The sequence below is a fragment of the Grampus griseus genome (assembly GCF_964374135.1).
Source record: "Grampus griseus genome assembly, chromosome: 20".
NCBI classification, from domain to species: Eukaryota; Metazoa; Chordata; class Mammalia; order Artiodactyla; family Delphinidae; genus Grampus; species Grampus griseus.
Window position 1 is genome coordinate 44,815,042 of NC_139014.1, and position 25,241 is coordinate 44,840,282.

At 46.3% G+C, this 25,241-nt stretch overlaps 1 protein-coding gene across 1 annotated transcript in view; it reads right to left on the reverse strand.

The window, feature by feature from the left end:
- The window catches only part of USP43 (ubiquitin specific peptidase 43), a gene marked incomplete at its 5' end in the record, with an annotated part of 61,930 nt that extends 38,442 nt beyond the window's left edge, over nt 1–23,488 (reverse strand). Inside the window, 3 exons of the mRNA XM_082678966.1 lie at nt 3,995–4,098; nt 11,817–11,948; nt 22,985–23,488. Of these exons, the coding sequence (XP_082535092.1) occupies nt 3,995–4,098; nt 11,817–11,948; nt 22,985–23,488 (740 nt within the window). The remainder of the gene's footprint in view (nt 1–3,994; nt 4,099–11,816; nt 11,949–22,984) is intronic.
- Nucleotides 23,489–25,241: the final 1,753 nt, after the last annotated feature.

The window sequence follows — 25,241 nt, forward strand, 5'->3', positions numbered from 1 at the left end:
GTCCATGCCCGCTCTAAGTAGGTAGTGCCGAATTGAGTTAAATTGTAGGACACTCAGTTGGCGTCCAGAGAGAATCGCAGAATTGCTTAGTGTGGGAAAAACACCCACACATCTGGGGTCAGAAGGATTGTGAGTGTGGAAGTAGTCAAGAGTAATGCAAAGGGAAACAAGAGTTTTTTTCCGCTTTCACATCCATAACGTGCCCTTCAAAGCTCCCTCCATTTTTCCATCAAAGCATGTGCCAGTTATACAACTATGTAAAAACCCGGGAGTCACCCTAGATGCTCATTGTTTCCTTGGTCCCTCTGCCCCTGACCCTTAAACCCGCTGGCAAGTCCTGTTGACTCTGTTCCCCACCAGCCCACATCCCTCCATCTCCATCACTACCTCATGGTCCAGCCACCACCATTCTCCCACTGAGAGAACAGCACATCACCTGCTGCTCCAGCTCCCAGCCCTGCCTCCCTTCATCACCAAAACAACCAGCCAATTTCTTTCTTTTTTCTTCTTTTTTGTTTTGGCCACACCGCAGGGCACGTGGGATCAGATCCCCGACCAGGGATCAGCCCTGTGCCACCTGCAGTGGAAGTGCGGAGTCTTAACCACTGCACTACCAGGGAAGTCCCCACCAGCCAATTGCTTAAATGGAAAATTAGACCACACCCTGCCTTGAACTTTGCAGTGGTTCCCTTTGCCCCTGAGGCTACAACCCACACGACCAGGTGCGCGCCCACCTGTCCAGCCTCACCTCCCACCCCTCACTACTCGATGGCCCTCTGTTCCTTGAACTTGCCTGGATCACTCCCACCCCAGACCCTTTGCTGCTTTTCCTGCCTGGAATACCCTGTCCCCAAGTATTTCAATGGCTGGCTCCTTGTCACTCAGTTCTCAGCTCAAATGTCCCCTCTGCAAAGAAGCCCGGCCTGAACACCTTATCTAAGGTTAGCGGCCTACCCCGCCTCCCAGGTGACATTCATCATCATCGCAAGTTGTTGCGTGTGTATTATGTGTGTATTATCTAACACCTCCCCCAGCAGAATGTGAGCTCCTTGAGAACAGGGGCTGACTCCTTTCACAGCTCAATTCCCAGCACCTAGAAGAGGACCTGGCACGTAGTAGGCATGGATTAAACACCCAGAGAATAAAGGGATCTGCTTGGTTAGTATTTCCTCTTGTGGGCAAGGAGTTACACCATTCGTTGTAGCCACTGGACCAAGCGCAGTATCAGATGCTCAAGGATGTGCAAGAAGGAAAAGAGGATGTGTGGACAAGAAGGGAAGAAGGTAGAGAGAATGAGTGAGTGGAGAAAGATCTATGGTACGGAGACACAGAGGAGGGGCACCTGAAGCCAATCACGGTGACCCTTCCCCAAGTTCTAACCCGCCCTTGCCTTATGCCTCCCCCTCCCTCCTTCTAGATTTTCTTCTCCCTCCTCCTCTATTGTTTTCCTCTGTCTCCTTATTTTGCTTTCAAGCAGCCTCTGCTTTGAGTACCTGGAGATAAGACAGATGCCCTGCAAGCAGCTTTCATGGCTAAAAGGTGAGTTAGTAGACACGAAATCTAGGTTTCCTGCATGTAAATCTCGTAGTACATCACCACTTCTCTTAGGAAATCAGTGGGCATTTCTTTTTTTTGGGGGGGGGGATTTTATTTTATTTTATTTATTTATTAATTTTTTAACATCTTTATTGGAGTATAATTGCTTTACAATGGTGTGTTAGTGTCTGCTTTACAACAAAGTGAATCAGCTCTACATATACATATATCCCCACATCTCTTCCCTCTTGCGTCTTCCTCCCTCCCACCCTCCCTACCCCACCCCTCTAGGTGGTCACACAGCACCGAGCTGACCTCCCTGTGCTATGCGGCTGCTTCCAATGGGCATTTCTTCATGGACAACGATGAGACAGGGGCTCATCCAGAAGAGATCTGAATTACCCAATGTGGTAAGCAAGCCAGGGCAGGAGGGGAGTGCCCCAGGGTCACTGTGGCTGTCATTCAAGGTCGTTTGAGGTCCTTCTCCCCGCTGGGGCAGGGTGAGGGAACTTCTCAAGTGCTATGGATTTTCCGTTCCAGTGGGAAAGCAGCTTTGGCATTCTTCCAAAGTGTTTCCGAAACTAGTTGCTCTTCCTAAATAAATAATCACCTCAAAGACAGTGATCACGTCCAAATTATATTATGGGCGATCCATGAATATAACATAAATCCTAAATTAGCACAACTGCTGGGCAATTTTAAGTCATCTTCTCCTTTCTAAATACAAAGAATACAAATCTCCCAAAAGTATGGAAGTAAACGGCTGTGAGTGAATTCTAGAAGGCTGAATAATCGTTACTTTGTTTGAAGTAAATAAGAGATAAAAAACCAACAGGAAGCTTATGAAAAAGACAACAGGGCAAAGGAAAGAGAAGAGCATGCAGAAGACTCAGAGAAAAGCCCACCTTTGAAAGTGATTTAATGCAACATCCAAAAGAAAAATCTAAAAAAATGTTTTGGGGCTTCCCTGGTGGCGCAGTGGTTGAGAGTCCACCTGCCGATGCAGGGGATGCAGGTTCGTGCCCCGGTCCGGGAAGATCCCACATGCCGCGGAGCGGCTGCGCCCGTGAGCCATGGCCGCTGAGCCTGCGCGGCCGGAGCCTGTGCTTGGCAACGGGAGAGGCCACAACAGTGAGAGGCCCACGTACCGCAAAAAAAAAAAAAAGTTTTGGTATCCATAATGGAGAACAGGAAGGCAAAGCTTTTGTGCATGAAGTAACAGCAGAACCTCACAGGAAAAGAACAAGGTCAGATGGAAGAGCCACCCAAGAGGAAGAATTACAAAGAAGCAGAAACAGGACTTGTGCTTCAGAGGTCAAATCCTGCTTCTGCCATTTACTATGTGTCCTCGCGAAATGCCTGACCCCAGATTGTACCTCATCTCCTTGGGCTCTTCTAAGTTAAATCAAAAACTATCTGGGCGAACATATATGTAACCAGTGGCTTCCCCTCAATCTTGATCACTGCGCTCATTCCCACCTCGAAGCGGATGTCACTCTCATTGAATATGTTCCCACCCTTTTCAACCCTATTCATCCTGCAGAGCCCGTGGAAAGGCATACCTCCTTCGAGAAGCCCCGGGGGTTAGTGCTTTCACTACAACATTGTCATTCTTGAAAATATTCTGCCTTATGTGAATCTCTGAACTGTCATATATAAAAGCCCAAAGAGAACATATACTTTCTGAAGTCAGAGTCTATATAATTATATATCTTTTATATCCTCCATTATGCTGGGAAATCTTGAACTCGAAATAATGTGTGAAACTTGGCTCTCTGGCAATAAAGAACAAACCAGAAAGATCTCATCCACTTCTCAATGATGGCCTGCTGGGGAGATCCTGGCCTCCACATTCATACTCTGGAGAACCATGCTTGCATCACCTCTCCTTCAAGGGGGGGATGGAAGGCCCAGGAGACAGCAAGAAAGAAAAGAAATACTGAGGGGGCTTCCCTGGTGGTGCAGTGGTTAAGAATCCACCTGCCAACGCAGGGGACACGGGTTCAAGCCACGGTCCGGGAAGATCCCACATGCCGTGGAGCAACTAAGCCCGTGCATCACAACTACTGAGCCTGCGCTCTAGAGCCCGCGAGCCACAAGTACTGAAGCCCGCGTGCCTAGAGCCCGTGCTCCGCAACAAGAGAAGCCGCCGCAATGAGAAGCCCGCACACCGCAATGAAGAGTCGCCCCCGCTCACCGCAACTAGAGAAAGCCTGTGTGCAGCAACGAAGACCCAACGCAGCCAAAAATAAAATAAAAAACACAAAAAAATGAAATACTGAGGGTCAGAGACAATAGAAGTTAGTGGTTAATTGGGATTTATAATGGGAGAGAGAAGGGTGTTTATGGTTTCTGTTGTTTTGTAATCTCGGGGTAAACCTGGCAAAGGGAGGTTAGTTACCAGCAAAGGAGTTTGCTGAGCCCTTAAGGACAGATTCTAAACACACCCCATTCTTACCTGTACTGTGCTTGAAAGTGGCTTTGCACAAAGCTTTGGCCTAGAGGAAGCTGAGCTGATGGCGACGGGAGGTCCTCGGAGGTCTTCCTGGCTTCAGGCTGAAGCTGCAAAGAAATGAGGAGAGGAAGCAAGATCAGATGTGCCTCTCATCACTCCACTGCGTTCAGACCAGCGAACCTACACCTCCTCCTGGGTCCTCAGCACCATTCTATGGACCTAAACCTGCAGAACCAGGACCTTCCATGTTGTCTTACCGTGATCCGCCTCCCCTTCAATCCCTGGACCTCCCCAATGCCAAGAGAGACAGAGACAGAGAGACAGACAGAGAGGAGAGAGAGACAGCGGGAGAGAGACTATGAGAGTGTGTGTGTGTGCGTGTGAGCGCTGAAAGAGCATGAACCTTGGTGGAGAACCCCGTTCTTTACCTCCATCCTTCTAGGCCCCCTGTGTCTAGATGCCTTCTGTACATTTCACTTGGGTGAGCTGCCATCACTTCAAATACATCCACACCAAATCTGCCCATCTTCCGCCTGCTAAGCTGTTTCTGTCCACGTTTTCCAGTCTAACACGAGCATCCTCTTTCTCAGACAGACCAGGTTTGCACCTTAGAATAATGGACGCCTGAGCCTCCTCCCTCCACAATCTGTCCTACTGCATCCTTCTCTACATTCCCTTACATGTAAGTGTCCTGTTGCTGCTGTAACAAACGACCACAAACTAGTGGCTTGAAACAACAGAAATGTGTCCCCTCACAGGTCTCGAGACGGGACATCCAAAATCAGCATCACGGAGCCGAAGCCAAGGTGTCAGCAAGGCCGCACTCCCTCTGGAGGTTCTGGGGGAAAGTACGTTCCTTGCCTCTTCTACCTTCTGGTAGCTGCGGGAATTCCATGGCTTATGGCCACATCACATCCGTTTTTAAGGCCGGCAAAGAGCCAGGAGAAAGGACCACAGGGGAAGTGTTTGGGGAGAAATGTACTGATGTCTGAAATTTAATTTAAAATGCATCCAAAAAAAAAAGATGAGAAAAAGATGGAGTGATGAGTGGACAGACGGATGGATAGGCAGATAAATACATGATAAAGCAATTTTAGTAAAATGTAAATTATAGAATCTAGGTGGTGGGTAGGAGATATTCGCTGTATAAGGAATTCAACTTTTCCATGTTTGAAATTTTTCATAATAAAATTTTGGTACAAATAAGAGTGACAAATACTAAGAAGAGTCAGTCCCACTATTTCATTAAACCCAATTTGACCAGAATACGGGATGTACAAAGGGGAGTAGAAAACAGAGCTAGAGAGGGAGTCTGGTGCCATGTTGGATGGGGCCTTAAATGTCCTAAAGAAGATTCCTGGTTCAGTAAACAGCATAGTACCAGGGTTAAGGGTTAGACGCTGGAGTCAGACTGCTGGGGTTCAAATCCCTGCACTGGTACTTAGCTGTGAGAGTTTCTCAACCTCTGATCCAGCTAAATCAATTACTTAAACTCTTTGTTCCATGGTTTTCCAATTTCATAAAGGGGTAATGAACGATAGTACCAATGTGCTAGGGATATTTTGAGATTAAAAGAGTTAATGTATATAAAACACTTAGAATAGGGCCTGGCACACAGCAAGCCCTGTGTAAGTGTTTGCTGTTGTTACATGAAGGGGAGTGTCTAGTGGGTTTTGAACCTAAGCGGTGGCTACACGCACAGAGACACGCTATAACCTGACAGGTGTGGGCACAGGAGGGGGCGTCTGGAGTTAGGACACAAATTATGAGGCTCAAGGGTCCGGGTGCCAACAGGGTGAACTAGAGTAGGAGCCATGAAAATAAAAAGGAGGTAGGAACTCAATCAAGACACCCTGTGCGCACAGCTCATAACTGAGCACCTGAAGGGGAAGGAAACGGAGACAGAGGAGGGATACACAGGGCCAGCTCCAAGCTTCCAGTCTGATGCCTGGAGAACCACTTTCCATTAACAGAAGAGGGAAAGGCAAAAGGAGAAGTGGGTCAGGGGAGGAGGGGAGGGCAAGCCAAGTTCGAGGCAGAGACACCTACGGCAGGTAACTGAAGGGCTCGGAGGAGAGAGAGAACTTGGGTACAGAGCGGACACTGGCATCTGGGCCTGCTCAGGATTGACCCTTCTTCTTTGGGAGTAGCCTCAGTCCATGGGGAGGTGGGGGAGGCTCTTTCCTCGGGGGTCCTGTCCTCCCTTACCAAGAGACAGGCAGGCACATGACCCAAGCTAGACGGATGAGATGTTCCTGCCCTGCGTGTCAACCATGGGCAGAGTGGCCCAAAGGCTGCAAACGCCGACTCTAGTGTCCAGGCTGGAGGATTGAGCTGTTCCTGCCACTGAGACGCCCTCACCCCAGAGCTGTCTGGTTCTTGATGCTTCCAAGCCTGGTCTTCAGCCTCCCCTTCGATTCTGCACACTCCCCCTTGGCCTTCCAACTAATCCCCTTCTCGTTTGGCTGCCGTTCCTCGCAACCAAAGACCTCACAATGATCCGGGCTGCTTCTGCACCCAGACGATAAGGCAGCACGCGTTGAGAGAGGCTGTGGACGTGACCATCCAAGGATGGGTATAGAAAGTGAAAATCCCAGACAAGGCTGGGGTAAGAGGCAGCAGAGGGTCACTCACAAAGCATGGTCTATCAGGTGAGACCCAGCTGGCACTACCCTGCTAACCAAGTGACCCTAAAACCCTCCCTGAGCCTCATTCCGCATCTAAAAGGAATCGGACTATTACATCCACCTCACGGAGCCATCATTTGAACCAAAAAAGATGTGGGTATCCTGCCTGGCACATAGTAGATGCTTAATAAATGTTAGCTTCCTGGTCCTCTCCCCACCCTCATCCCTTTCTTAATTCTGCAAGAGCGGCGTTTCCTGTACGATAAACTACCCAAAAGGTTGCTAGTGTCACAATGTCTACAGGATAGTAAAAAGAGGCCCTATTCACCAGACAAAAACATTTATCGTTGCATTAACAGAGAAGAAAGCAGTCCTTATGTTTTCTATTCTAGTTTCAAATAAATCGAACTACATGGCTTTCATATGTTTTGAAACAGAAATAACCTCAGAAAGAAAAATTGTTCAGAGTTACACAGGGGACAGTCCCTTTCCTTCTTGGAAACAGAAAATGAAGTTTGTGCCAAATAGTCCAATAGCTCTGCTCGTTCACCTTCAAGCGTTCACAGCCAGGCCTCCGCAGGCAGCCCGATTTTCTAAGAGTGAATTTCAGGAGAGGTTTTGACCCCAGACAGAGAAAAAGATCTTTTCTGGTTTCAGTCAGATCAAATGAAGAGTGGGCCAAGCTCCTCTCTTCGACCAACAAGCACCCCTGGTCTTGCTGGGTTGTGGTGCCCTCCTGACACCCTTAGCCATTAAAGGAACAGAAAGCAGCCAGCGTGGCTGAGAACGATGAGCAAGGGGCAGAGGGGCCTGAAACCAGGTGGAGTGATTGGTGGGCCAGTCAGGTAGGGCCCCGTCAGCCGCATAGGAGTCCGGATTCTGTTGTAAGTGCAACAGGAAGCCACCAGGGGAATTTAAGCAGGACAGTGACGTGATCTTATTTCCTTTCTGAAAAGATCACTCTGGCTGCAGCGTGGAGAACATATACATATAGTAGTGGGGCACATTGGAAATTGGAAGACCAATTAGGGCTGCTTTTATGTGGGTTTTGAAGTTGTTATGGATTATTGGCTTAAATAAACTCAAAGGCGTCTTAAAGAAAGGTTTGGGGGTGGTGAACTGTGGTTGGGAGCAAAGGCTCCAGAGCAGAGGTTCTCAATGGGGAAACGCTTTTCCCTCCCCCGACCAGGGGACATTTGGCCATGTCTGGCGACATTTTTGCTTATCAATCACAGTTGGGGTACCACTGGCGTCTGGTAGGTAGAAGGGCGCTACAAATGCTACAACGCACAGGACAACACCCCTCCCAGTAAAGAATTACCCAGCTCCAATGTCAAACGTGCTGAGGCTAAGAAGCCCTGTTCTAGAGTTGAATTTTCTAGATCTGGATCCTTGCTCTCCCACTGACTTGCTGTGTGACTTAGGGCAAGTTACTTAACCTCTCTGTGCTTTTCCTCATCCTTAAGTCCAAAGCCTTTTCCTGCCACAAAGGCACAAAAGAGGAAGACTGAAAGGTAATTGGGAAGGCTGTTTATCCCTCCTACTTTCCAGGTAGGAAGCACTGCCTGGCACAGGACAAAAAGCTTGCTGTTGTTGGTTTTTTTTTTTTTTTGGCCATGCCACACGGCTTACGGGATCTCAGTTCCCTGACCAGGGATTGAACCCGGGCCATGGCAGTGAAAGACTGGAATGCTAACCACTAGGCCACCAGGAAACTCCCAAGAAGACTTTTCTAGATGCAGCCAGAAGGAAGAGGCACCCAGGTCTCCTCCCTCCCTCTGGTGGGAAACAGAAGGCACAAGAAACTCGGGATAAGGAAAGGGATCCAGCACACTGGCTTTGAAATAGACAGACTCAGGTTTGATTCTCTTTCCACAGGTAGAAGTTGAAGAACCTTGGACAATTTAACCTAAATTTCCATTAACTGTAATATATGAATTAACCTTATTATGAGTTACTTATTATTATCCTTATTATGAGTTATCAAATATTAAAGCATGATAACTACTTAATTTATTCAACCATTCAGGGGTTTTATTGAGTGTCTCCTATGCATCAGTGAAATAAGTCATGAAAAGCATCATATGAAATGTCTGGCATGTAACACACTTCAATAAACAGTATCTCTTTTTTTCTTTTTTTGCAGTATGCGGGCCTCTCAGTGTTGTGGCCTCTCCCGTTGCGGAGCACAGGCTTCGGACGCGCAGGCTCAGCGGCCATGGCTTACGGGCCCAGCCGCTCCGCGGCATGTGGGATCTTCCCGGACCGGGGCACGAACCCGCGTCCCCTGCATCAGCAGGCGGACTCCCAACCACTGCGCCACCAGGGAAGCCACATCTCTCTCTTTTTAATACATCATTCTGATTTCAAAATGTGTTCATGCTAAGATTATGGAATACAGTGTAGGGACACGTTTGTCATCTCAGCATTCCTTTCCCACGTGCCCCAGCTCTACAGAAACCTTCCTTACCCATGCGATTTGGGTGGAGTTCACCCCACAGGCATGGGACCCATGTGCCCAATCAGAATATTCCATCCTGCTGGTCACCTGCCCAGGAGTGGACATGTGAGCCACGCTAAGACAATCGGACTCTTGCCTGGGCTTTTTCTGGAATCCCAAGTGAAAAAGGCTCTGTGAGCACTGCAGGGGCCCCTCCTGCCACTAGATGGGCAGAGTCAGTCTGAGAATGAAGAGAAAGACAAGAGATAAGGAGACCTTGGATCCAGCCTTACCTGAAGCTGGATCAACCCTTGGACTCACAAGTTCTAAAAGACAATAAATGCCCTCTCCTTAAGTTGGACCAAGTTGCAACTAAAAGGGTCTGAATTAGATAAACAGAAAATCATCGTACGTATAAGAAAAATCACCCACAATCCCACAACCCAGAGAAACCACCATGACCTTTAAGTGTCTGGTCCTCCCAGGTTCTGTTTGGTGAAGTTTTTGCTTTGTTTCGTTTGTGTGTTTTGGGGGTGAATGGAGTGGTTCTTTTTATTTTTCTATCTTTTTGGCATGCGGGATCTTAGTTCCCCAACCAGGGATCGAACCTGTGCCCCTTGCAGTGGAAGGTGAAGTCTTAACCACTGGACTACTAGGGAAGTCCTGGGATGGTTCCTTTTAAGATAAGGAAACAGGCTTTCAAGCCAGACCTCCCTTGGATTTGAATCCTGACTCTACCTCTTCTTAAGCTGTGCTGCTTCAGGAAGGTTACACAGCCTCTCTGATTCTTGGCTTACCCATATATAAAATGGGGATAATAACTCTAACAACACCCCGCAAATGATAGTAGCTACTCATACCGTGTATAACACTCCAAGATGTGCTCTGAGGAGTACAGAACACTGTACAATCATTATCTTCCCTGTTCCATGCATTGGGCAACCTGCTGTCTCAGACATGAGTACTCTTTCTGCAGCTCTGTCAAGCTCTTAGCTTCTACATTATATTGCTGTTTAAAAGAGGTCTATTCTTTATTCAAGACATATACGGCTATGCCCTCCTTTTCTTAAAGTTGCCGCTTGTCATTTTTAAAAGGGAAAGAAACAAAGACAACAGCTGGCTGTGTGGACAAGTTAAGAAAAAAAAATGACTCAGCTTCTTGAGCCATTTTATCTTTAAATAAACATCGTATGTATTTAAGGAGTGCAACATGACGATTTGATACACATCTACATGGTGAAATGATTACTTCAGTCAAGCCAATCAACATATCCACCTCCTCATGTAGTTACCTTTTATTATGTGTGGTGAGAGGGCCTGAAATCGACTCCCTTAGCAAATTTCCAGCACTCGGTATGGTATTATTAACTACAGTCCTCATGCTGCACATTACGTATCTCGATTCATTCATCCTACAAACTGTGACTGCCATTCAATCTCCCCCCCATTTATTTATTCTTTTATTTTTAAAATTTATTTTATTGAATATAGTTGATTTACAATGCTGTGTTAATTTCTGCTGTACAGCAAAGTGATTCAGTTATACATATATGTCCATTCTTTTTCATATTCCTTTCCATTATGATTTTTCTCAGGATATAGAATATAGTTCCCTGTGCTCTACAGTAGGACCTTGTTGTTTATCCATCCTGTATAAACTAGTTTGCATCTGCTAATCCCAAACGCCCAATACTTCCCTCCCCCAACCCCCTCCCCCTTGGCAACCACACGTCTGTTCTCTACGTCTGGGAGTCTGTTTCTGTTTCGTAGATAGGTCCATTTGTGTCACATTTTTCCATTCAAACTTTATTACTCTAGAATAATGGTCTCTGAGCAGATAATGTAAGGATGGGAAGGTAACGGGTGAAAGATTGAAACACTTCCAAAGGGCTTTTTAATTGATTCACGAGGGGGATAGGAATAAAATGTCCAGAATTCAAACAAACAAACAAAAAAAAACAAGTACAGCAGTTCTTATAGCTGCATCTGGATCAGTTTTGAGACACATAAAAAGTAATATGCGACTGATTAATTACCAAAGCTTGTGAAACATTTTTTAAATTATAGCAGATTATTCATGGATATTGTTGTAATAATTCTGCTCACTCATGGAATCATAACTTCACTCGTTTTTACTTTCTTAAGAGAGAGATAAAAGGATAGGATTAGAGTAGAACCCATCACTGATCTTTATTTAGCAAAGCCCATAGAGAACACAGCTGATTTATCAATTAGCGGTGGCTACAACGAATGATCGTAGGGCTTTCTTACTCCCAAAGGTTTGAGGTTTCATCCAAATCTGGGACTGATGTGTGCCCACATGTCAAGATCATCCATCCTGTGTCTTGAAAAAAAAGATTGGGAATCGCTTGCTCTGTAGGATAAGTAACTGAAAAAGCAAGAGTGGAGTTAAAATGGAAGCATCTAAAAATAATAAGCAATGGCACCCATGGCCTCAGATGACCAAACTTTTTTGACAAAAAGGAGATTTTTTTTTTCAAACTTTAAACCAAACAGAAACCCTATTCACCCTGTCACTGGGATTAAAGAGGATGAGGAACTGCAATGGGAGGAAACGTCTGGTCTAAAACAAAAGGGGCAAAGAGGAAGAAGCAGGGAACGGTACTGTGTGAACAGCGGCCAGAATACGCAAACATCTACGGATCTGAATTTCAAGATTGAGTTTTGAAGAGCTGAGTAAACGCGCAAGGAGAAAAAAGAAAATCAAACACCACGTGTTGTTTCGAGGGCGACTGACCTTGTCGGACCCCAGCCCCCGGGCCGCGCCCTCCAAGTCCTCGTGCACACGATCCAGCAACCAGAGCAGGAACTCCAGGGCGTCGTGCTGGGAATTGCCTTGGAACTGAGAGCCATACTTGGAGACAGCGTTCTGAAAGGAACAGAAGAATGTTTACATTAGCCAAGACATGGAAGCAAACTAGGTGCCCATCAACGGACAACTGGGGACTTCCCCGGTGGCGCAGTGGTTAAGAATCCGCCTGCCAATGCAGGGGACACGGGTTCGAGCCCTGGTCAGGGAAGATCCCACATGCCGCGGAGCAAGTAAGCCCGTGCGCCGCAACTACTGAGCCTGAGCTCTAGAGCCCGCGAGCCACAACTACTGAGCGCACGTGCCGCAACTACTGAGACCACCTGCCGCAACTACTGAAGCCCACACGCCTAGAGCCCATGCAGCAAGAGAAGCCACTGCAGTGAGAAGCCCGCACTTTGAGGGGCAATTTGGCCCTTCAAACATCCAAAGAAGGGCCTGGAAGCACCAAGCCTACCCATGGTCGTGCTTCAGCCTTGACCAGGATGACAAGTCAGAAACAACGTGGGGCGAGAAACGGTCTTTCCTGCTAAAGCCTGTCATTTGGGGGGCAGTGTCCCCAAATGCTGTGAGGGTTCTCTGTATAGGAGGAGGCATCGTTTTTTCCAGAAAGACTACCATTGTGTATCCTGTCCTTTGAAAACCCACAGGGTTGTCTGTTGAATATATGTATATATATATATATTTTTTTTTAACTGAAGTATAGTTGATTTGCAATATTGTGTTAGTCTCAGGTGTACAGCGTAGTGATTCAGTATTTTTGCAGATTCTATTCCATTATAGGTTGTTACAACATAATGGGTATAATCCCCTGTGCTATACAGTAAACCCTTGTTGCTTATCTATTTCATGTATGGTAGTTTGTATCTGTTAATCCCATACCCCTAATTTGTCCCTTTCCCCTTTGGTAACCACAAGTTTGTTTTCTATGTCTGTGAGTCTGTTTCCGTTTTGTTTTGTTTCTTTTTTATTTTATTTTATTTTAATTTTTATTGAAGTATAGTTGATTTACAATGTTGTTAGTTTCTGCTGTACGGCAAAGTAAATCGGTTATACATATATCCACTCTTTTTTAGATTCTTTTGAGTAGCGTTCCCTGTGCTATATGTTTCTGTTTGAATATAGATTCATTTGTATTATTTTTTAGATTCCACATGTAAGTGATATCATATAGTATTTGCCTTTGACTTACTTCACTAAGCATAATATTCTCCAGGTCCATCCACGTTGCTGCAAATGGCAGTATTTCATTCTTTTTTATGGCTGAGAAATGTTCCATTGGACGTTTATACCACATCTTCTTAATCCAATTTTTTTTTTTAATGATTAAGATTTTTTTTAACATTTAATTTTATTTATTTTTGGCTGTGTTGGGTCTTCGTTGCTGCGTGCAGGCTTTCTCTGGTTGCAGCAAGCGGGGGTTACTCTTCGTTGCAGTGCGTGGGCTTCTCATTGTGGTGGCTTCGCTTGTTGTGGAGCACAGGCTCTAGGCGTGTGGGCTTCAGTAGTTGTGGCAGGTGGTCTCAGTAGTTGTGGCACGTGGGCTCAGTAGTTGTGGCTCGCGGGCTCTAGAGCACAGGCTCCGTAGTTGTGGCACACGGGCTCAGTTGCTCCGCGGCATGTGGGATCTTCCCTGACCAAGGCTCGAACCCGTGTCCCCTGCATTGGCAGGCGGATTCTTAACCACTGTGCCACCAGGGAAGCCCCCAATTGTCCGTTGATGGGCACTTAGTTTGCTTCCATGTCTTGACTAATGTAAATAGTGCTGCTATGAACATTGGGGGGCGTGTATCTTTTCAAACTAGCGTTTTCATTTTTTTCTAGAAATATACCCAGGAGTGGGATTGCTGGATCACATGGTAGACTGTTTTGATAGAGTGATCATCTCTCCTCCCTGAAGCTCTGGTCCTTGGATTGCTGAGGGGCACGCTCACCTGGCCCCCCACCCACACCCTCTGTCTATTTCCACGCTGTCTCTCTCTGTTCACCCCAAAGGTGGACAGCTTCTTGTCCTTCTCTCTCCACGGTGGTTTCCTTCATTCCCACGGCGTCAACTCTCCTCTTTGAGAATGACCACATGGCCCAGCGAAGTGGGCTTCCTTAAATACCACGCCTGTGGTTCCCTCACTGCCTCTTCCTAAAATGAATGAAACTTGAGAAGTGCAAACATCCTTCTGTGGTTAGATCACAAAATGTTTGGGCCAGTCCTTAATCCCTTTAATAAATACTTATTGGTTGAGTGCCTACTAGGGGCCAGGCACTAGTCTAGGGCCTGGGGCTACGACACCCACATTCCTGTGCCCTTCATGCTGTCCTGTTAGACAAGGTGACCGCTTTGTCATTTTCTGGGTAAATGCATGTTCCAGCTTTCAAAAAGTTTATTTCAAAGGGTAATATATGCACCTACTTAAAAAAAAATAATTCAAAATATAAAAAGAACAGTAACGAAAAGTCTTCCCAGGCCTGGGTGCCCCTCCCCTCCCCAGAGGGAGGACACTTTGAACATTTTCTTAGGTAGCATCCTTCCAGGGTCTTTTTTGTGCAAGCACGAGCATCTGAATGTAAGCAAACCCCCTTTTCTGTGTGAGTGCACAGGGCAGGCCTTGTCCCCTGTAGGTCTGTCCTCTGTTCATGCCCACCCAAGGTAGCTGTGTGAGCAAAGCTGTGAACCCAGCAGATCTCACCAAGGCCAATCTCATCAAAGGCCCTGGGCTTTTTTTCTTTTCCTTTTTTTTCGTCTTTCCTTGAGACTTAAAGGAAACTTTAGGATGAGCCGAAGCGAAATCCAAGATTTAATTAACTGAAATGCTGGTTCTGAGTCTTTAGTTGAAACACACTAGCTCGGGTGCACTGGAGGGTCTAGGCTTCTCTGCACTTTGACCCCCAAGCAGGGCTGCCCAATTAGCAAATAAAATGAACCTTGAATAAGCAGTAAATAATGGTAATGTTTGTGGTATAAGTATGTCCCAGGCCATATTGGGAATATATTTCTACTAACAAGTTATTGTTTATCTGAAATTCAAATGGAGCTGGGCATCATGTATTTTACCTGGCAACCCTACCTCCCAGCCTCCCTCACACCTACATCCTTAGTACCAACATTCAAGCCCCTCCGGCTTGAAATCTCTAAAATCAGCTCTTTCTCTTAGTGTCAGGGTCCTCTTGCAGGTTCCATCTCACACCCACGTCAATCAAGCATTCTGAGTCTGCCTTCCCAACTGTTTCCATCCCACCCCTTCACCAGAGTCCCATTCCCACTGCTGAGTCCTAACTCCCGCTGACCCAGACTGCGATGCCTACCTCGAGGGGAGCCCGTCCCCCAGCACCTCCCCCTGACCACCCACTGCCTGCAGGACAGGACAGACCCTTCTTCCCACAGCCCAGCTGGTAATGTCACGTCCCCACCCAAACCCTTCCCGACTCGCTGACTCACCACCTAATAATCCAGATTCCTCCAGTCTGGCCCCATCCATCACTCACCACTCCATCTCATGTTTCAAAGCTCCAGGTAAGTGAGCCACTCGGGTGCCCCAAACATACTTTCCCACTTCTATGGGCTATACCTTTACTTATTCTTTCTTCCATGTGAGATCCATTCCTCTCCTGCTAATCAGGCTGATCCTTTAAGACTGACACTCTTGTCTTCTTAGTCTGGCCATAAAGCCACACAACCTTTCCAGAAAGAATTTGACAACTTCAAGAAGACAGACAAGATAAGGCCTTAATAATGTCCCTCTTTATAAACACAGTGATTCCACCTTAAGAGGTTTAGCCTAAGGAAATGAGAGATCCAAGCAAAGATATCTCAAAGTTATCTGGGGAGAACTTACTGCACACTTATTTCAGATGGCCTTAAAAATTATGCTTCAGGAAATACTAATGAGAAAAGAAGATAAATAATCCTGTCGTTAAAAAAAAAACAACAAAAATGTATATTTGAGATTTTAAAAATATATTTATAGATAGAAAGGTAAAAGACCAGAAAACGTCTGGCAAAACATTAACAAATGGTTATAGAAAGATGAGACCACAGGTAATTTTCTTTTTCATTTTAACTTGTACATTGTGAATTTTTTTAACAGTGAACACTGTTCTTTATTGGTCTTTTCCCAATTATAACAGTATCTGTCAGGTATTTTACAGAGTTTTTTAAGATAACTTTACCTACTGATTCTACAGAAAACATTCCCATAGAAAGTCTATTGAAATGTAACTAGAACTGCATAAAAGCTAAGTCCTTGGGATTTAACTTGGGAGAGATGAACGGCAATATTTGGTATTTCTACCCTGCAATATGGCATAGCTCTATCCGTGTGTGTGTGTGTGTGTGTGTGTGTGTGTATTTCTTCCTCTCACCACTGATAATTTATAACATATTTGTTTTAAGAAGTATTCCTACTTATTTCATACATTGGGTTGGTTTTAGGTATGAAATCTCATTTTTATATGTTTCTAAATGGGTCTTGCTTTGGACTGTCTATGTTGTACCTGAACCCATTAGCGACAGCAAGCATTCTAAAATACGGATTTCTAGAACGATTTAGTAATTTTCCTTCTGTTCCACATATTGTTTTTTCCATTTCCACTTCATGTCTTACTGGTTTTGTCCAGCACTTCCAAAACATACAAGTGATGAAGGTATCCTTGTTTTTAAAAAGCAATGCCTCCGCCGTATCGCTTGAGGCCTACTGTACGTCTAAAATTGTTAGTCTAAAATTGATCCTTAAGCACGTGAGCTACGATAAATTCCAGATGGCTGAAATCCTTAATATAGCCATAGAAAAACTAGAAGTACATAACATAGAATGTTTATCAAAAGGTATGAGATAAATAAATCTAAAACTTTCCGTAGGGAGAAGGAGAGAGTTGGGAGAAAATATGTGCAGCAAATATGACTAGAGTTAAGGAACTTACAGAAACAAGAAAAAAGAACATTAAGACCGAGGCAGAACGGACAGACAAACGACATGAGCAGACAATTCCAACAGCAGTCTTACAACTAGTAAAAAAAAAAAGCACAGAAAAATCCAACACCTCACTCCTAATCAAAAAAACAAATGTAAAAACAAGATGCTATTTCCTTTTGTTCAATAAATTAATAAGAGAGAATAACCAATACTTAGGAAAATACGCATTGCTGATGTATCTACAACTTGATATAATCATTTGGAAAGAAATTTGTCAGTGTGGGTACTAAAAATAATCAAGCCCAACAAAATTGAACTAAAAACTAAAAAACAATAAATACTTAAAATTGGGATGGTGATTATACAGGTACATGCATGTCAAAACTCAGCAGATTCTACACTTAAAAGTTTTACTCAGCCCCGAGAAAAGAAATTCTGCCACTTGCAACAATGTGGATGGACCTTGAGGGCATTATGCTGAAATAAGTCAGACAGAGAAAGACAGATAGTGTATGATACCTCTTACATGTGGAATCTAAAAAACAATTGAAATTGGAAAAGCAGAAAATAAAACAGTGGTTATCAGGGGCTGAGGGTGGAGAGATGGGACAGATGGTGTGTAAGGGTACATAGTTGTAACTAGTAGATAAATAAGTCCTGGAGACTGATACATGGTACAGGCAGACCTCAGAGTTATTGTAGGTTCAGTTCCTCACCACTATAATAAAGCAAATATCTCAATAAAGCGAGTCACGTGAATTTTTTGGTTTCCCAGGGCATATAAAATTATATTCACACTATTCTGTAGTCTCTTAACACTACAGTAGGACAATGTACAATAGCATTGTCTAAAAAAAACAACCTACAGACCTTAATTAAAAAACGATTATAAAATAAAATTCAAAAAAAATAAAATGGCAAAAATAAATAACTATAACAATTTATTGCTAAAAAAATGCTGACCATCATCTGAGCCTTCAGCGAGTCTAATCTGTTGCTGGTGGAGGGTCTGGCCTCCATGTTGGTGGCTGCTGACTGGTCAGGGTAACTGGGGCAATTTCCGAAAATAAGACCACTATGACATTTGCCGCATGGATTGACCTCTCCTTTCACTTGAACTCTAGAGGTCACTGTGGGGTTATTAATTGGCCTAATTACAATATTGTGTGTCTCAGGGAAGAGGGAGGCCCAAGAACAGGGAGAGAGGTGGGGGAACAGCCGGTTGGTGGAGCAGTCAGAACACACACATTTAAGTTCACTATCTTATATAGGCGCAGTTCACGGCAGCCCAAAACAATTATAATAGTAACATCAAAGATCACTGATCACAGATCACCATAACAAATATAATAACAATGAAAAAGTTGTAGATACTGTGAGAATGACCAAAATGTGACAGAGACACAAAGTGAGCAAAGGCTCTTGGAAAAAGGGCGCTGATAGACTTGACTGACGCAGGGTTGTCACAAACCTTCAATTTGTAAAGAACGCAATATCTGCACAGTACAATGAAATGAAGTGTACCCGTCCAGTGATTATAGACAACAAAACTGTACTATAAACGATAAACTTCCTAAGACACTAGATCTTAATTGTTCCCAGAGCTAAAAGAAATGATAATTACATGACGAGATAAGGGTGTTAACCAATGCTACTATTGGCAGTCATACTGCAATACAAATGTATCAAACCAATGTACTATATACCCTACACAGTGTTATATCTCACATATAACTCAATTTTTAAAAATGGGTGCCTTTCACTGTACGTAATTTATACCTCATAAAAATTGATTTAAAAAGAAAGAAACAGGGCTTCCCTGGTGGCGCAGTGGTTGTGAGTCCGCCTGCCGATGCAGGGGACACGGGTTCGTGCCCCGGTCCGGGAAGATCCCACATGCCGCGGAGCGGCTGGGCCCGTGAGCCATGGCCGCTGAGCCTGCGCGTCCGGAGCCTGTGCTCCGCAACGGGAGAGGCCACAACAGTGAGAAGCCCGCGGACAGCAAAAAAAAAAAAAAAGCAAGAAACATAAAAAGGACAAAACAGTCATCTTTGTTTTGACCATGTCGTTTCACTTCAAGGAATTAAGCTTATGGAAATGATCAGAGCTGAGGACGACGATTTAAATACAAGAATTTTCAATGTAGCATGATAGCTGGAAAATTGTACAGTACATAAACCTCTCCCTAGGGATTGGTTCATTTAATGAGATATTACACAATCATTAAAAATTAAGTTTTATAAAACATTTTAATGACCAGGAGAAAGTCTTATGATAATACTTAACTGAAAACAGCAGGATACAAAACTAGAATTTCCAATTGTTTGTACATGATCTGAAGCACATCAACACAGCAGTGAGGTTACCTCCAGGGGGTGCAGTTCCAGATCTTTTTTTTTTTTTTTACATTTTAGCATTTTCCAATTTTTTATAGTTATATACATTGAATTACATCATTAGAAATCAAAGTATTATGGATAATACCATGGACAGGATTTTTAAAATGTATTTATTCATTTGCTCTGAAGTCCTACTATCACTGGGAAGCTGGGTGACTCAGGGCCCAGGGAGGGGGAACACCACAGACCCATCCTTTTTGGGTGGCTGCGCTGGAGTAACTCACTCCAGCCTGCTGGCTGCTTCTCAACTTCCTCCCTTCCTCGGTGTGAAGCTAATAATCCCTCTTAAAGACCAAACTCCTCTACACAACCTTCTGTGGCTTCTCCCAAACCCATTCTCCAGCCCCTCCCCCCAGCCACACAGGCTTTCATCAATTCATTTTATCAGGCATTTATCCTGCCCAGCCCCACGCCCTCAGGGACTGGCAGTTTCAGTCTCAGGAACTATAATGCACTTTCCCACCCTCCCATGTCCTTAGCTGACCCTTCATCCTTCAAAACTCAACTCAATGGTTCCCTCTCCTGGGAAGACTTCCTAGCCCACCTTCTCACACCACCTTCCCCAAACAATCACGTCCTCCTGCCAGAATTGCCGTAGAGCATCTTTATTTTTTATTTTTATTTTTTTAACATCTTTATTGGAGTATAATTGCTTTACAATGGTGTGTTAGTTTCTGCTTTATAACAAAGTGAATCAGCTATATGCATACATACAACCCCATATCCCCTCCCTCTTGCGTCTCCCTCCCACCCTCCCTATCCCACCCCTCTAGGTGGTCACAAAGCACCGAGCTGATCTCCCTGTGCCATGCAGCTGCTTCCCACTAGCTGTCTATTTTACATTTGGTAGTGTATATATGTCCATGCCACTCTCTCACTTCGTCCCAGCCTACCCTTCCCCCTCCCCTTGTCCTCAAGTCCATTCTCTACGTCTGCGTCTTTATTCCTGTCCTGCCCCTAGGTTCATCAGAACCTTTTTTTTTTTTTACATTCCATATATATGTGTTAGCATACGGTATTTGTTTTTCTCTTTCTGACTTACTTCACTCTGTATGACAGACTCTAGGTCCATCCACCTCACTATAAATAACTCAATTTTGTTTCCTTTTATGGCTGAGTAATATTCCATTGTATATATGTGTCACATCTTCTTTATCCATTCATCTGTCGATGGACACTTAGGTTGCTTCCATGTCCTGGCTACTGTAAATAGAGCATCTTTATTTCGTAGCACTTGTCACCAGTTCTAATCGTGGGCCTGTGGTATTACTTCACTCACATCCATCTCTCCCACTGGACCGTAAGCTCCAGGAGAGGAGCCCCAGGATCAGGTTTTGCACTCATCACCCCACATGTGTTCCATGCTCCCTGTATAGTATCTAGACACTCAATATTTGTTGAATGAATAAATGTTTCCTCATCTGTAAAATAAAAGGTGCCCACCTAGATTTCAATCCCCAAGGTTTAAAAGCACAGATTCTGGAATCCTTCCCCACTGTCTCCAAGGCTGCCTACCAGGAAAGTTCCAGGAACCCCTGGCTTATAACACCCTTACTAACATATTAACAGTTTGATTATCCTTCAGCTCCCCGAGGCTCACAGGGAGATTCTTGGCTCTAGGGGTTTGAGAGCAGGATTTGAGAGAGACAGGAAACACTGGTGAGTCATGGAAGGTGATTACTAATCTGGAAGACTTTTCAAGCTACTCCCGTCTCTCCCATTCCTGCAGTAACTGGATGAGAATGCATGGAGCAATAGAAAAGGTACACAGGATTACCTCCCTCCCTCCAGGTCTCTGCAAGTGAGGAATTATAATTAGCTCATTTTACCCTCAGAACAACCCTATAAGAAGGTAGGTACCTCTAGAGTCCCATTTTACAGATAAGGAAAGTTGAGGCACAGTTGAGATTTTAGTAACTTGCTCAAGGTAACCAAGACCTTGCTCTGAACCACTAAAGGATACTGCCTCTCACATTTAAAAAGCAAATGATGCCAAAAGGAGATATTACTGACACCCATTTGACCCACTGACGCCTGCAGAACAGTGCTTCACTAGTGGAAGCAGGAGGGAGGACGGTAGGGGTTGGCATCCTCGTGGGTCACATGGCAAGGATTGCTTTCTCAGGCTGAAACTCAAGAGCGGTGATGCTTGTGGAATGAACACTGACAAGTTCCCTCTCCCCCAAGAACAACAATCCCTAGTCTTTGGGGAGCTTCAGCTCTCTGCCCAGAACTGTGGTTTTTTAGCAGGAAGCCAGCCATGCGCGTCAATTATCAGCACTCTTTAATCCAACTGGGACCCCAAACAAATGCCCCGCTTTAATCCTGGGTGAAGTGATACACATAACTTCCAAAGCCTCATGACCCTGCAGCATACCCAGTAAGTAGACCGTGACCCCAGGAACAAAGGATACAAACCCACGCTAACGCATCCTAGGGGATTTCATTCACACTAAGCAAAAGCATGCCACCTCCAATATAGCACACCCACTGCCTCTCCCAGGCCCTCGGCACAGTACCTGGCACACAGATTCTCAGCTTTCGATGGGCTTAGAATAAAAGCCAAACTCCTTACCGTTGCCTCCCAAACCTTACATGATCTGGCCAACCTCATCTCCTCCCCACTCTACTCTTCTGGGCAAGAGCCACCCGAGTTTTCTTCATGCCTCCAGTTCTCAGCTCCTTCAGGCCTCTGGTCTTTGCAACTGCTGTTCCCTCCCCCCGTGGGGATTACTCCTAGATCTTGGCCTGGCTGCGTCCTTCTCATCATTCACCTCCTTCCTCCTAGACCTTGGCCTTCGAAGTTCGACTCCCCGCACCGCACTGGAAACTAGAGTGGAAACCCTCTATCCCTGGCGTTAGAACAGTCCTCCGATACTTCAACTAATGTTTGCTGAGTGCAGAAATGCTGAATTCGCTCAAATCCACCAGCTCCCTGCACTCACCCGCCTCAAGCGCTGACACACTAATCAACTCAAAACAAAGGCTGTGGGCTTCCCTGGTGGCGCAGTGGTAGTGAGAGAGAGGCATGGGCATATATACGCTACCAAACGTAAGGTAGATAGCTAGTGGGAAGCAGCTGCATAGCACAGGGAGATCAGCTCGGTGCTTTGTGACCGCCTAGAGGGGTGGGATAGGGAGGGTGGGAGGGAGACGTAAGAGGGAAGAGATATGGGAACATATGTATAACTGATTCATTTTGTTATAAAGCAGAAACTAACACACCATTGTAAAGCAATTATAGCCCAATAAAGATGTTAAAAAAAAAAACAAAACATGAGACTATTTCCAATAGCATAATACATATGAAACCAGATTGCTTTGAATAAATTTGAATAAACTTAAACGTGTAAAAAAAAAAAAAAAGAATCCGCCTGCCAATGCAGGGGACGGGGGCCCCAGTCCTGGTCGAGGAAGATCCCACATGCCGAGGAGCAGCTAAGCCCGTGCACCACAACTAATGAGCCTGCGCTCTAGAGCCCGCGTGCCACAACTGCTGAAGCCCGCATACCTAGAGCCCGTGCTCCGCAACAAGAGAAGCCACAGCAATGAGAAGCCCGCGCACCGCAACGAAGACCCAACGCAGACAAAACTAAATAAAAATGTAAAAATAAATTTAATTTTAAAAAGAAGCGATAATCCGAGGCTTAACCGGCAAATGCCATCTAGAGAAGTCCCCAAGAAACCCCTTTCCTGATGGAGCACCCAACGGTCCAGAAGGGAAACCCTAAAGGCCGGAACGTGGCTGCCGCCGAGCGGCCAAGGCTGGAGGCAGCCCGGCGCTGCCTACCTTGAACTCGGCGGAAAGTTGGGGCGTGTATTCGCGCGTCCAGAGCGCGCGCACCAGCGCCGCCAGCTGCTCGGTGACCTCGGCGCGGCCCGGCGCCGCCCGATAGCGCCCCAGCGCCAGGAACTCGGCCAGCAGGTCGGTGTTGCTGAGACACTGCACCACGGCGTTCATGAAACAGGTGTTGCCGTGGTTCTTCAAGCCCTGAGCTCCCGGGATCCGCGCCCCGTCGCCGGCGGAGAGCTGGGGCTGGGGTCGGGGCGGGCGCTCCTCCCCGGGGCTTCCGGGAGCAGCTGGATCCGGGCCCGGGGGGCCAGCAAAGCCTCCCTCCCCGTCGCCATTGCCGTGTCCCGGCTGGGGCTGGGGCCGGGGCGGCGAGTCCCCGGGGCGGGAGCGGCTGCCCAGCGCCAGCAGGAAGCGGCCAAACAGGCGGCGCAGGGAGCGGCGGCGGCGGGGCCGGGGCGCGGGCGGCCCCTCTCCGGTCGCGGCCCCCGCGCCCGGGTCCATGGCTCCCGCCGGCGCCCCTCCCGGAGCGGAGCTCCCAGCCTCCAGGCGCCGAACAGACGAGCAGCCAACAGGCCCTTCCAGGCTCGGAAAGGCACCCGGGAGCCGGCTACCTGCGGGCCAGGTGTGCGGGAATCGGGCGGAGGCGGAGCCAAGGGCGGGGCCGCCCCGCCCCGCCCCGCCCCGCCCCGCCCCGCCCCGCGCGGGAATCAGGCCGTAGGGCCCGCCCCGGGCAGCGCCCCGCCGCCCCCACCCCCGTCGGGTCCCGCCCCCGCCGCTCGGACCAGGAATAAAAGCACTGGAGCTCAGAGCTCAGGTTCCCTCCTATTTCCTAACCTCTTCTAAACCTACTGACCTGAATTTAACCTCTGCTCCTAGTCCGCTCCCAGCCTTCAAGCTGTGAAAGTAATAGAGGAATGATAAATGTGAACGCCCTAGTAAATTGCAAAGCCGTGGCTGTTGCTAAATTTCTTGTAATTACCTCCAGGCGAAGGTGAAAAGAAGGGAAAGGAAGGTTCCCCAGAGGGCAGTCTCCGGCGTAGCGAGAGACGCGCCCTGGGGGCGGTGAACGGGTGGAGAGTACCTTGGTACCGCTGGTTCCGCCGCAGGCTCAGGTGTGTGCGGACAGATGGCGCCACCTCCTTCCAGCCCGTCTGCCCCGCAGGGGAGGCAGAGCCTTTGCGGGACCCACCATCCTGGGACCCGAACTGGAAGGCGCGTGTAGAAACACCCGGGATTGGTTGTGGTTTGCTTGTTTAAATTACAGACTAGGTTAGGGCGTTTATCAAAACTTGCAAGCGAGACTTGACCGTCCTCGGTTTATTTGGTGGAGAAACGGGCTCAGAGAAGTTAACGCAATGGGCTGAGGCCACACGACCCGTAAGCAGAGAAGCCGGAACTCGAGCAGGGTCTGTGGACTGACAACCCCGCAGCTTAGATCTTTCCAGCCTCAGTATTTGCTCACCAGGAAGTTTTCCAGCTCCCGGGCGCGCCTCCTAGGAGGTCTCACGTTCACTCCTTAACGCAAAATCCCAGCTGAATTGTTGCCCAATAAGAATTGACTTGGCATTGCCTTGCCCTTGATTCCCTGGGGACCTCCCTCACTTTATCTTGTAACTGTCACGTTAATCCGGCAGTCTCGCAAAGTGAATTTCTCATCAATTTCTAGCTCAACAAGAGATTAGCAGGAGGCTTATCACATGAATGCCCTGAAATGTTACTTATTATCTGATGAATAAAGTGGTCATCATTTATTAAATATCCACCTTGATATGTCAAATAGGGCAGCAGCAGGTTGGTTACCTGATGCAGGGGGGGAAAAAAAAGCATTAGGTAAAGGATAAAGAATATGCACAGAACAAAAGACTGTCCTGTGAATTAGAGACTTGAAGTGTTTCTGGGAAATACCGTTATTTATGCTCCCTGGAAAAGGACACCGTCCCTGGTTGGACGGTCAATACACAAGGTCCATTCCATCGCTCTTCTAATGGTAAGCAGAGGAGAAAGATTTTATGGTTAACTCCAGAAAAACATCTATGAAATTTCACCTTTGATAATTACCCCCAAGATCCCCGACACACATTTTCTTTGAGAAAGCACCATAATTCGTATTGAAGTTTCTACTCTGTGTCATGAACGCTGCCGACGCTTTAATACATTATTTCACTTAATTCTCACAATCACTTTTTGAGCAGGTATTCTTGCTTTACAAAACGGAGTATCAGAGAGTTCAAACAAAACAAAAACCCTACCCAAG